Source organism: Cupressus sempervirens, chromosome 10 (genome assembly GCF_028749045.1).
Source record: "Cupressus sempervirens isolate cs-2001-9-10 chromosome 10, ASM2874904v1, whole genome shotgun sequence".
NCBI lineage: Eukaryota > Viridiplantae > Streptophyta > Pinopsida > Cupressales > Cupressaceae > Cupressus > Cupressus sempervirens.
In genome coordinates this window covers 686,803,405-686,817,565 of record NC_143127.1, presented here as the reverse complement: position 1 = coordinate 686,817,565, position 14,161 = coordinate 686,803,405, and the positions used below count along the sequence as shown (strand labels likewise).

General features: G+C 32.3%; 1 protein-coding gene across 1 annotated transcript; it reads left to right on the top strand.

The window, feature by feature from the left end:
- The first annotated feature begins 6,412 nt into the window (after positions 1–6,412).
- On the top strand, positions 6,413–9,554 carry LOC149535703 (short-chain dehydrogenase/reductase 1-like). Its single transcript, XM_089804214.1, has 5 exons — positions 6,413–6,574; positions 6,664–6,925; positions 8,511–8,591; positions 8,670–8,849; positions 8,936–9,554. The coding sequence occupies exons 1-5, from the start codon at positions 6,546–6,548 to the stop codon at positions 9,338–9,340; spliced, it is 957 nt and encodes a 318-aa protein (XP_089660340.1). The 5' UTR covers positions 6,413–6,545; the 3' UTR covers positions 9,341–9,554.
- The last annotated feature ends 4,607 nt before the right edge of the window (positions 9,555–14,161 follow it).

Genomic DNA, 14,161 nt, shown 5'->3' with positions numbered 1-14,161 from the left:
TTTGTTCTTTTGGTCTGGGACGAAGCGAGATATTGCTGATTTTGTGGCTAGGTGCCTTGAGAGTCAGAGAGTTAAGGCAAAACATTGGCACCCAGCTGGACTTTTGCAGCCTAATCTCATTCTTTCTTGGAAGTGGGATATCATCTCCATGGATTTTATAGTAGGATTACCTATGACAGTTCGACATCATGATGCTATCATGGTCACCGTTGATTGATTGACTAAGGTGGTGCATTTTTCACTGATTAGGTCTTCCTACATAGCAGCTTCTATAGCTAATGTCTTTATGCGTGACATTGTGAGATTACATGGTATTCTTAGAAAGATCATTTCCAATAGGGATCCTGTATTCACATCTGCATTCTGGACATCGCTGCAGCATGAGCTTGGAGCACAATTAAACTTCAGTTTGGCATATCATCCAGAGACTGATGGTTAGACAGAGAGGGTGAATTAGGTTTTGGAGGATATGTTACGGATGTATGTGATGGATAGGCAAACACATTGGGAAGATTATCTCTACTTGGTGGAGTTTTCTTACAACAACAGGTATCATAGTTCTATTGGCATGACATCATTTCAGGCATTATATGGATGTCCTTGTCATACACCCTTGAGTTGGGATAGTCTTGAGGATCGCATCCTGTTGGGTCCTAAGATGCTTCATGATATGGAGCAACAGGTAGTGCGTATCCGTGAGCACTTGACTACGGTACAGGATAGGCAGAAGAAGTATGTCAATGCTCATAAGACTGATAAGCAGTTTGTTGTGGGAGATAAGGTTTTCTTGAGAGTGTGTCCGCGAAAGAGTCCAATCCGATACGGAAAGGGTTCTAAGCTAGCACCTTGCTTTGTGGGACCACTCAAGATTCTAGAGAGGATTGGCCTGATTGCTTACTGCCTTGCTCTACCGCCCAGCTTAGCTCGCATTCATGATGTTTTCCATGTTTCAGTGCTTCGACAGTATATTCCTGATATTGTACATGTTCTTGATTGGAATGCGTTGCAGGTAGAGGATGGGCAGCTGGCTTTGGAGCCAGTTCATATTCTAGAGCAGAGGGAGTTGACCCTCAGGGGTTGAACCATTGAGCAGGTAAGGGTCTAATGGGACCCTACTGATGATTCTTGAGATACTTGGGAGGATGCAGCTAGATTGAGGGAGTTATATCCCTACTTATTTGTAGGCTTCCAGGAGTAAGCCTAACCCAAGGGGGGGTGGATATAGTGCCTACCCTCGTTCACATCTTTTCTAGACATATTGTTGCTATTATTATCAGACTACGATGGACTAGTTTTATGTTGATGGATTAGTGGTATTATTTTGAGACTATCAGACATTATGTTATGAATTCAGAGGTTATGTGATGAGATCATTTAGACTTTACATTTCATGCATACATGATGATCATTATATTGTGTTCAGTTACTAATGATTAGTTAGATGGTTTATTATCTCATGTGTTTTATTATGGATACTTACCCGATACTTGCATATGTATGGTGTGCGTGTTTTCTTATTGTATGGCATTTCTGATGTGGTTAAGGAAGGGAGTCGTAGTCACCTGCTTAGTCGGGATCTGCACAATGCACCACTTCCTGTCATTGTCTATTTAGCTTAGCATTATATATATTGTATGTACATGCATAGTTTTTCTGCAGGTTGCAAGTACCGGGTATCGACTTTCCTGAATTGCTAGGATGAGCGTACCCTATTATACTATCTCAATGATAAGAGAAGGGAGATAAATTATCAAATCCAAATTCCAAACCTTTAAGCCAATTCTCCTAGTGAGGTAGGACAAGTATCTGGATATTTTACCCACCGAATGTGTCGGATGACATAATTCGTGATTTTTAACCCTTTAGACTGAGTTTGTGTGATTTGCTCTATGATGGGTTTTCATATTTTATCTTGGAGGTCTATGGTGAATTTTCTATTAATTAAGTCTTAATAAATAGATTTAATTAATAAATTAATTATTTGAGGAAATTAATATAAAATATCATGCTATTTGATATTTTGATTATAATTAAATAAATGAGAATTGATTGAGGAAAAAGAATTAAATAAAAGAAAATTAGGAAATTAAAATTAATAATAATAAATAAATAATAATAATAAAAGTTATAAGAATTAAAATGAAAGTTATAAATATTTAAATAGAAATTATATAAAAAGTGAATTGGAGTTATAAGCTTGCATGGGAGTTAATGCACTTTTCTATTTCTCAAGTGTCAACAACACGGGGGTTAGTGCATCAATTAAACACATGGTGTCTACAACCCTATGACTCATCTTGAAGGTTGGAAAAGAACCATGCTTAGTTGGTGACACCTTCCAGCTATTTCTAGAAGCATTCTAGATGTTTCTTGAAAGCTCTTTATATTCAGGCATTCATAGAAGCTTAGACATAGCGTTGGGAGTGCATTTGGAGCATTGGAGGACTTGAGAACTCTGAAGAAGGGAGGAGCTTGCTCTACGGGTTTTCTGAGGAAGAGCGTTATAGCATTAGAATCCAGGTAGATTCTTGTGATTTTACTTATGCTATTACCGCATCATGCATTCCCTGTCTTTTTCGTGTCTTCCATATGTCTTCTGAGGAATTTCATATTTTTATTGTATGCATTCTCTATGTGGGTAGTTTAATTTGTTTGAGAATTCTACATGCATAGATCTGAAAAGAACACGGGGCTAGGGTTTAAATTCATAGCCAAACCCATTAGATTATTTATTGGATAAATTTGAGATCAAAAGTTTATGGAAAAATTCTGAAAATTAAAATTTCTAAATAAACTGTTTATATTTTCGAATCTGCATACACATATACATATATATATATATATATATATACACAAATATATATTCTTATATATATATACATACATACATATGTATATATATACATATATGTATTTGTTTATTTAATAATTGAATGCCAAATCGCGATAAAAGTTTCATATTAATAAAATGCCATATCGCATGAAAATATTTTTATGAAAAACGTTATTAAAAAAAAGAAAAAAAAACATATGCACAGTGGAGATGGATGCCCGTGCACCCACGCTTGTTCAAAGCGGGGTATCTACGGTCGCAGGAACTACGACGTCAGCAGGTACCACGTACCCACTGCCGCCACAAGCCTTGCAACCGCAGGGTACCTACGTGCGTGCCGCGGCTTACATATTGTTTGTTGCAACGTTTGTTTATATAAAACATTGCATCCGCTTTTATAATGTTAGTTTTAAAACGTTTGCCATATTCGATTTGAATTGTTATAAAAATTTTGGCATTAATCGAATTTGTTAATTCGATTTTGTTTAATGGTAAAATAATTTATATATTCATATATGTATTTATATGTATATATTTTAATATAAATATAAATAAATAAATAAATATATATATATATATATATATATATATATATATATATATATATAAGTATGTATACAATATGTAAATATGATTATTAATAAATTTTTTTATAATTGTATAATTGATAATTGATTTATATCAAAGGCTCATGGTTTAAATTAATTATTTTATTAAGTATATTAAATTTGATTGTTAGATTGGTGGGAGGCGTTTGGATTAAAATTATAATTGAAGAATGGATTTGTATTCATTCAAAACGTATAAATGTTTCTCTAAGTTCTTTCTCTAAACTTGAAAACGTAAACCAAGACTTTTGCATTTAAATTCAAATTGTAAATTTAGCAAAACCAAAACATGTGTTTGCATTGTGTATTCTTTATGCTATTGTTTTGGGTTTTGGGTTGACTAGTGTTGACCAGTTATAGGACGTCTACTAGAGGCTTAGGAGCTATGTGATTGTGATGTCATGATGATGTTTTAATCTCGATCTTTATAAGCCCAACCATGGTTATGTGATGGAATGCCCTATGTATTGGATGTGATTACTGATTGTTATAGTTGAGATTGTTATGTATGAGACACTTGACTTAACCATTATTTTTGGTCATCGATCAGTTATCCTTAGTTATTTTTTAGTCACCATGGTGGGACTATGATGTGGATTTATTCTTGATGATGTCATGTTGTGACATGTTTGACTCAACTATTTTTGGAGTCTTTGATCAGTTTGATTGAGATATATTTTGGTTATTGAGAACCATTGGATACTTTGATTATCAATGATAGTTCAGTTGCCAATAGAGAGTTGTTGTGATCATGATTTTCTATGGATGTTTGTTCATGGAGATTTGATACTTTTATGCATATATGATGATTTTATTATAGATTATCTTTTGTGATTTTGAGATTTATGATTCCATGAGCATTAGGGTAGGATATCTGCATGTAATGTCAGGAAGTGGCTTGCAATGGGGCCCGGGGCCCTAAGAGGCTGCCAGGGTAACTCATTGTAAGTTGTATTAATAAGTGATAACATTCACAGCTAATACTAGCTGAATGGACCTAAAAAGATAAGTGTTTTGTTCTCGCCCATGCCTTGAGTGCTTGTACAGGCTAGGATGGGAGTAGTGAGAACGCATGATTGCGACCTTGCATTCTGTAGTATGCCTCGTCAGTATGAGAGGATACTAGTGGCCGCATGAGATCAGTATGGACCCGTGGAGTTTAGCTAATTGCCAGGGTAACTTGTACATGATAATTACGATGACACTTTCCTGCTTGTATAGTAGGTTCCTACATGTCATTGTGTTCCTTTGGGGATTAGATGTCAGATTTTGTGTTTGGAATCTTTGAGTTAGTTTACTTTTAGGATTCCTGGACTTATAGAGATTTATGCTATGTGGTTTCGATAACTTGTTTAGGACTCGAGATTATCTCCTCAGCACGGTGGGAGTGGACCACTTAGGTACCACGCGGTCGGATGGTAGTGTATTTTCCATTCTTATCATTTGAGATTCATTGAGACATCGTGGCTGATGCGTCCTTCATGATGGTGGATTTGTATCCTTTTCATTGATGATTAGCCTATGTTAGATGATGTTATCTTATGCTTTTATTTGCATGTTAGATTACTTTCTACATATGTTGTTATATATGTTAGGAGTGACATTCCTACTATGTTAGTACCGATGATCTCTTCGGTGATTTGGAATGTTACGCACGAAGGGATGGCTAGGATCCACGATGGTCTAATTATGCTATTAACGGTTGGGAGGAACCATGCACTTAGTTATTATGTTTGATCTTTATGATGGATGTATATGTCTTCTATGATGATGTATCATGTGTAACATGTGATTATCTTTACTTTGATGAATCATAGATTAGAATAGGATGATGTACCTTATTCTATGTATGTATATTCTTTGAGCTTGTCATACCTTGTGACATGTACAATGGATGATTGAGTAGTTGAAATGTAATGTATAAACATTGGACTTATCATTATTATTTCATGTGATTGTTGTACTAGATGGATTCATATATGGTAGATGTTTGTAGATGTAATTCAACATTAAGGGATCTTTAAAGAATGTAACTAGTTGTGTATGTTATGATTACTTTTAGATGGACATTGCTATTGCTTCCGTTATTATGCATAAATTATATGTGGTATTTACTTTCATGAAAAGAAAAAAAATGCTACCAAACTTAGTGAAAATTCTAGGTTAATTCTTTGGATCCCTTGGCGGGGCATTACATAAATAGACAAGAAAATGCACAATACTAGACTACATATTTTTATTAAAGACCTCTAAATTAGGATCTATGAAATATGTACTTCATTTTCCATTTGTAAAGTTATGAGGATTATCATCATTCCATTAATGGAAGAAAGTCATGGCATGGTTTGATAGTGTTGCACTCATGGCACTATTCGGACTTTATATGAGCCATTCATTTGTCATTTACTTTAAACCCTACATGGATTCCTATATCTATGCATTTACTCTTGGGGTGCGGTTGCTATAAGTGCAATCAACAATTTAACCTTCTCCAATCCCAATACCAAATAACCCCTACTATAGTTTATCTTCTTTAAATTTACATCTCTTTAATTTGTCTTTTCTAAGGTTGCTATAAGTGCAATCAACAATTTAACCTTCTCCAATCCCAATACCAAATAACCCCTACTATAGTTTATCTTCTTTAAATTTACATCTCTTTAATTTGTCTTTTCTAAAAAAAATATCGGCTTGTACCTCTTTCTGAAACAAGTGCTAGTATATATTATATATAAAAAAACATTTCACTCCCCACATGGCATGCGTGTACAAACAGATCACCAGAATATCCCTATCAGTTACCTATTTAACCTTAGCTAGTGATTATGATATTTGCGGTCCGGGATCAGTCAAATTGCTTAATAAGTACAGCACCATAATCATAATAATAATAATAATAATAACAATCGCCAGCCCACCCCCTACTGCAAGATGGTGGGATATACCTACACCAAATCAATACAATCAAAGTAATTGAAGACCATAGAATGTGAAGTATAACTGAAACGCAATACCTTCAATCTGCCCATCTGCTCGAGTTAAGACTGCAAATTAAATTGAAAAGCTGCAAAGAGGCTCGTTGTCTACTACAACACAACAGAGCAATGGAGATCTCTGAATCTCCGAACAATAGGTACTGGTTTTCTTTTTTTCCTTTTTCCGTTTGTTTCATTATAACGTTTTTCTTTAATGACATTAAACCCTAGAAAATGTGAAATTCAGATGGTGGAAGGAGGAGACGGTGGCGGTGGTAACAGGGGCGAACAAGGGAATTGGGTATGCAATTGTGCATCAATTGGCAGAGCATGGGATTTGTGTGATATTAACTGCAAGAGATGAAGAAAGAGGTATGGCTGCAACCAAGGCTCTTAATGAACAAGGGTTTCATAATGTTGTGTTCCATCAGCTGGATGTGCATGATGAGAAGAGTATCCATACATTGGCCAATTGGGTGAAACAGAAATATGGGAAGCTGGATATACTGGTAATTTATTATATTGCCCTTTTCTGCAGCATTTACTTATCAGCTCCTTTTTAAAATTATTTGTAATCTGTTCTGTAGCAGTATTGCTATTTTTTCCATTACGATCCTCTCCGTTGATACCCTTTTTACAGATCAGATTCCTTATGAACAAGGATTGTTCTGTCTGAAACTAGGGCAAAGTTAGTTATCTTAATATTTAATTGAGTAGGATGTAAACATGGTCTTAGAAGCAGCATAGAAAATGGAGGATTGTTAAAGAAGAAAGATGCTTTTGAATAGTTTTAATAATAGTAATTAAGATGAATTTATTTTCTAATTTTGACATTTTTATGTAGAAGTCTTCTTTCCTTTTGGTCTTCCTTCTATCTTTTAAGTTCATGTTTGTATCTCTCTGCTTCACTTTCTTCTTTCTGATTCAAGATATCAAGATATAAAATATATACAATGAATCTAAAATCAATCTTATTTTAACACGGATTATAGAAAACAAATCTGTTGTATCTGTCTTTTGAAATTATTTGAAGGTTTTTCTTGAGATCTAAATCCTGTTAAATTATTTCAAATTACATCTAATTTAAGTTATTTTAATTATCTCCTTATATAAAGGTCTCGTTTCTTTTCTTGTTTTCTTGGCCTTCCTGCCCCTTATTTCTTAAAGTGAAGAGCATATATGCATCCTATTCCTTCTCTTTCCTCTCTCTGATGAGAAACATCAATAATAAAATAAAAACATAAAGACAGTCTTATTTCAATATGAACCATGGAAAACTATTAAATAATTAAAGTAATTGGTTGTATTTGTGTTTTGAATTTAATGTAAGACATTTTGTCATATCCAAATACTTATTAGGTTATTCCATATTAATGTAATAAGGGTTATTCTAACAAACATTAATTGAACATCTGATTTTTTTTCTTTGTATTTAAATATCTAGCTCTTTGATTTTTAGTCCTTTCTTTTCCCTCCTTAAGACTGTGTCTGCAGCCCCATTCCTTCATTTTCCTCTTCTTGGTCTGAAATATACATATAAAAACATCCACAACAGATCTAGAAACAATCTTCTTGGTCTGAAATATACATATAAAAACATTCACAACAGATCTCGAAACAATCTTATTTCAAGATGTAACAGGGAAAATTAATATCTACTAAAAACCTGATTGTACTTGTCTTTCTAATTTATTTTAAGAGTTTCTTCACATCTAATACTTACTAAATTCTTTCAGATGAATTTTTATTTCTAATTTTTTTTTTTAATTCAGAACTGTGTTAGGTGATTTATTTCTAATTTTTTTCAATTCAGAACTGTGTTAGGTGATATCTGATGCTACTTTATTTTTCTTTTTCCCAATTTAAAACATCAATGTAAATTATGCATAGCAAGTTTAAAAGCACTATGATTTCAGCATAAACTATGGAAACTATAATGCCAACCATTGTAATATTATTTATTCCTAAATATCAAATAAGTTTTAACTGTCGGCTTTTTGTAGCTAACTACAACAGTCCATTCCCGGTTCAGATTATTCCTCTTTTAGTCCACTTGGAATATCATGGTATTGCTGATCAACCCTGAAAATACAGGTGAATAATGCTGCAGTAGCAGGGCTTGAAATAGATTATGATATTGCCAAGGCCAACAAAAGTAATCCCATCATGTTATTTGTAAGTACCTTTAGTTAACTGATTTATTTTCATGCATTTTGAGATCCTTTTATTAACACTTTACCCTGTTCGAAAAAGACCTCTCCTGAAAGAACAGTGGAAGGAATATCTGAGTCATATGAAAAGGCAAAGGAGTGCATTGAGATTAACTATTATGGCACTAAAAAAATGGTGGAAGCTTTTCTTTCTCTTATGAAACATGCCAGTGAAGGTGGTGGTAGAATTGTAAATGTATCTTCTCGTGCCGGGGTCCTAGAGGTACGTAAATTCTAAATCAAAGTATTATTTTTAAGTATGTGTCATATCTTATTTACAAATTTCTGTGTGTCTGATATTTATTACAGTACATTCCAAGTGAGGCTCTTAGACAGCAGCTGAGCAACCTCAAAGATTTGACAGAGGATAGAATAGATGCATTCCTCCAAGAGTATCTGAAGGATTTTGAACATGGACTGTTGAAAAGCAATGGTTGGCCTGTTAAACATTCAGCTTACTTCATTTCTAAGGCTGCTGTTAATGCTTACACTCGTCTTCTGGCTCTCCAGCATCCTGATTTCTATGTGAATTGTGTTCATCCGGGATTTATAAGCACTGATATAAATTTAAATGCGGGAACACTTTCAACTGATGAAGGAGCAAAAGGCCCTGTTATGCTAGCCCTTCTTCCTAAAGGCTCGCCTTCTGGTCAATATTATAATCAAACAAAAATAGCTAGCTTTGATGTCTTACCTAAGGTAGAGAGTCTATAGCTTAGAAACTGTTTTTCTTTTTCTTTTTAATCTATAGGTTGTCACCAGGCGAGCTGGGGCAAGACTAGCAGAAAGAGTGCATATTAGAAATTGTTAATACCTACAAATTATGTTTAATGTTTTACTACTTTCAACAACTCCTACTACTTTGTAAAACTGTAAGTTTGTCTGTCCACTATTAATGAAATAGCTATATGTTCAGGGTAAAACATAATTTTTATTTTTTAGAATAATTTAATCTATGAACTGAAATTGTTTATAGTAAATCATTTAAAATACTTTCTTTTTATATTAGAAATTTATTTTCTTATCATTATAATAATTAATAAAAATGTTAATTTATGTAAATATCTTTAAAATGATTTTTAATTTGAAACTTAAATCTTAATATTAATCTCAACTTTATATCATTTTCAGTTATATACAGATCCCAATTAACTTCTAACAAGTTAATTAAAAATAAAAGCTCAGTTCATTACAAATATATTTTACTAGTTAAAAAAGCTCAATTTCATTACAAATATTTTATTGTACATCGAGCCCCATTTAAAATGGGCTTGAATATTGATTCTTCGGCATAAATAGCTTGAGGCTTCCCTTAATCACATTATAACAAATTAAAGGGAGAAGATCGGCAAACTATTATTTTTCTGGGAACACGTAGCTTTCAGAGTCATTTACACAGCCCCTTACGAACTGCATTGTGGGCTTAACATGGGTGTTCTCAACATTTATTTCTCCATTTGCGTTTAAACTACCTCTACACTACGTTGGTAATGGCTTTCATCATAATTGTGTACTGGTTTTTTCCTATGGTATATTTGGAGGCCTTTTAAGTGGCTGTTAAACATTCATATTGACATTGTATTTGTCTGCTAGATTTAAACATATGGAATGGTGTTGTCTTTTTAAGACCACAATCATAATATGAGATTTCTTTAATTCAAAATTGATTAGTGAAGATAAATAGGTCTTGAATTGATCTAGTGTATAATTTTTTTTAATATAGTATCAGTTCATTTCTACAATTCATGTTTGTGCATTTCTACGATTCATGTTTATATAAATTCTATTGTGGGAGAAATTTTTTTTAACCAATTTTATGGATCGTGTTCCTTCATCTATCATGAAGACAAAAGAGAGTTTGAGGAGATGAATCATATGGTATCAAAACCTAGACTTCTAGAAATGAAACAAGCACATTGAGATTATTTTTATATATCATATTATAAGGGGGAATTAAACCCATGAAAATCAAATTAAGTATCAAAGTAGCAATTTCAAAACATTTTCACAAAATCACTCACTAGAGATAGATTTGAGGGCCCCAAAATTAGTTTGGGCAACATCTCTAAATCCTACATAAGTAACTTGAGAATTCATGTCCAACAAGCTATCAACAACTTTGAATTTCATATTTTTAGCTTTATAATTACAAAATGAGCATGATAGAAGCTCAATTATAAGAGAGGGTGTCCAAATGTATTAACTCCTAAGCCTCTCAAACAATAAGCTTGTACAAATGTTTTTAAAATTGTTAGTGTAAATAATTAATTATTATTACACTATACTTAAGTTTACAGAGGTTAATGCATTATTTTATTATTTATTAGTTAGACACCTAGGAGTATGCGTACTCATATGAGTTGTCTTGTGGACAATACAAGAGTTAGCAACTCTAATTTAACACATGGTGTCTACAGTGTAGGAGTTTGCATAATCAATTGAGTTGTCATATAGACAATACAGTTGTTTGCACTCTAATTAAGCACATGGTGTCTAAAACATCTTTTTATGTGACACACCTATGTAAGCTTATCCTCTCATCATCATACTAATTTCTGTGTTCAATAGAGGATAACAAATATATTCAAATGATCATATTTTGCTCTAATTTTGTAATATGTTATAGTTGACATGTATAACTAGTGGAATTATTTTATTTTATTTTTTCATTTTCAATGTATATGTTTTCAACTATAAGTGTTCAAAGTCGAACTTATCAAAAATTGACAACTTTATTTTCTCATCAAACTTTTTCTATCAAATCAATACTTTTTTGGAAAAAAAATACATATTCTTGATGAGGACTCTCCCCTTTAGAGGCACATATAAAATTTTAATTTTTTTGAACATTATTTAGTATTTTTTTTGAAGTGACATCTTCTTGAATCTTAAAATACCTACTTGTAATATTTTAAAATTATAACATATTATAACTACTCAAAATGCGAACAACATAGTTGGGCATTAGAAAATTGCTGAAAGAACATCACTTTGATAGGTTATTCATGTAAGCACCGCAAGGTGTGTGGCTCTGCATGCATCACTCCGCATGCATTCAACCCTACTCTTCAAATAATCCCCTACCCCTATTCACATGCTATGGAGAAATAAGCCTTGGAAGTGAGCAGTTTTTGGAAACTATAGTTTTTTCTTGTGTGGCTACCACAAAGGATGCCACATAGACAGTTACAGTCAAAACCCTTTCGGTCATAACCATTTTGGCCATAACCCTTTCAGTCATAACCTAGGCCGACTCAACACAATCTCTAGTGGTCACATGGCGGCTTCATATAAAATAAATAAATAAATAATTCATAATTTAGAAATACTTGATGAAAAATAAAGCATTTTTTGGGGAGAAAAATATTCTTTAAAGCATTTTTTGTCAATTTTTTCATAGAGTTGAAAGACAATTATGAAGGATCATTGTCAAGGTATATTTTCTTCATCACAATATTTTTGTACTTTAAATTGAAGTGTTTTGAATTGTATTTACTAAAATCTAAATTGAAACATTTTTTTGTACATCAAAGCATTTAATGGGTCATAAAAAGGGTAGATCAAGGAAATATGATAAAATAAGAGATGAGAAAATAAAAGGTCATACAAAACGTAATCAAAATCAACCTTTTAAAATTCATGAAGAGGATGAGATTCATGAAGAGGATGTGATTCAAGAAGAGGAACAAATTGGTAGTACTAATGATAGAAACACATTATTAGGCATAGGAAATTTGATGGATATGGATGAGGAGCTACTTTTTAGTCAAATTCCATCTAAGGATATGGTATCTAATAACACTATTAAAAAGCATTGCAAAGACAAATTTATAGTTGTACAAAGTAGTATTTCATTAAATAGTGGACATATAATGTATCAAAAATAAATGAAAAGATTGTGGAGATTTAAACTACATGTTGAGAATATTAATGAATCAACACCAGTTTCATGGATGAGACATGAATATAAGACATACCAAACTAAGTTAGGAGATGAATCTAAAATAATTGTATTGAAGGAGAGTGAATTGTGGTATGACGGGTTTATGAACAAATTTTGTCCATTGATATATTCACATATCCAACATTATCGTGGTGCACAATGGCAAGCTAAATAGTTTTGTGAATCAAAAAATTTGTTTTCCACTTGGTTGTATTATTTTAGTTGTAGGTTTCTCTAAGAACTCTACATTTTCACCTCAAATAGAGCTTCAAGGTCAATATTGTCATTCTAAACAAGTTGCAATATTGTGCAAGTGACCTATAGACATGTATGATTTGATGTGTATGAGATAGAAAGTTTGTACCAAACTGGGTGCATTATCATCAAGGAGGTTCATTTCTATATCAATTATGATAGAGTTCATGATAGGAGTTATGTGGCTCATTTTTTTTGCAATGTTCTATGAAGATCTTAGAAATCATGGAATAAATGTTTCAGAGCACTAATTTGGTTTGATAGTTGTACAAGTTAGTGTACATGCATGTATGTATTTTTTTAAAACTTTATTTAACTTAAATATGTATGTGTATATGTATTTCAATTTGATATATATATATATATATATATATATATATATATATATATATTATAGCTCATTTCATGTTCTCAGGATAATTTAAATCTACAAAAACACTTAATTGGTTAGTCATGCAACATGCTAGAAGTAATGTTAGGATTTTGTGGAACTTCTTTGAAAGTGGACATGTAAAAGGAGATCATGATGGATTAGGAGCATGTATAATTGTGAACTTTGACAACATGAATTTGTAGGTACATGTGCATTTAGTCAGTTTAATACTTATATATATCTTCTCTCTAGATCTAGACATTTTCAAGTTAAATTTAAAATTATTATATAGAACCATCATATATATGCATGTGTATTATACATATAAGTAATATGATAGATAGTGCAAATCAAATTGTTGAATGGTGCAAGGTTCATTTTGCTAGTCAAGACACTAAACACAACAAGCACTATTTTTGGGAAGTGAAAGGTAATTTATATATATTTAGTGTATTCATCAAATTCAAGTTTTTAATTATATTTATCTTAAAATGTGACAATTATTTTTCATATTTGTAATAGATATAGATAGATTCAATCTTTACAATTGTCAAGTAATTCCTAGTATTAGAAGTTTACATCAAGTGACGACTACAAGACACCACAAACCTCCATTGATTAAAGCAACAGAAACATCATGTTTTTGTGTTGACTGCATTAAGAACAATCCAATGAGTGAATATGAGAATATTTCAAAAGGATATGTTTCACATTGGAATTTGAAGTCGATAGTTAGACATCTTCCTTTTGAAGATGTTGAAGTTGACATTGACATTAATGATCCTATATATTCGCCCAATTATGAGTGCATTTGTGATTTAGTTGCCATAGGTTTGTGCATATATGTATATGTTCATTAAAATATCAATTTATATATAAATAATTTTGATCACTTAAAATAAATGTACTTCTATTTTTATGTACATGTTCAGGAGACATTTTTGTTGTCGAAGCATTAGTAGAT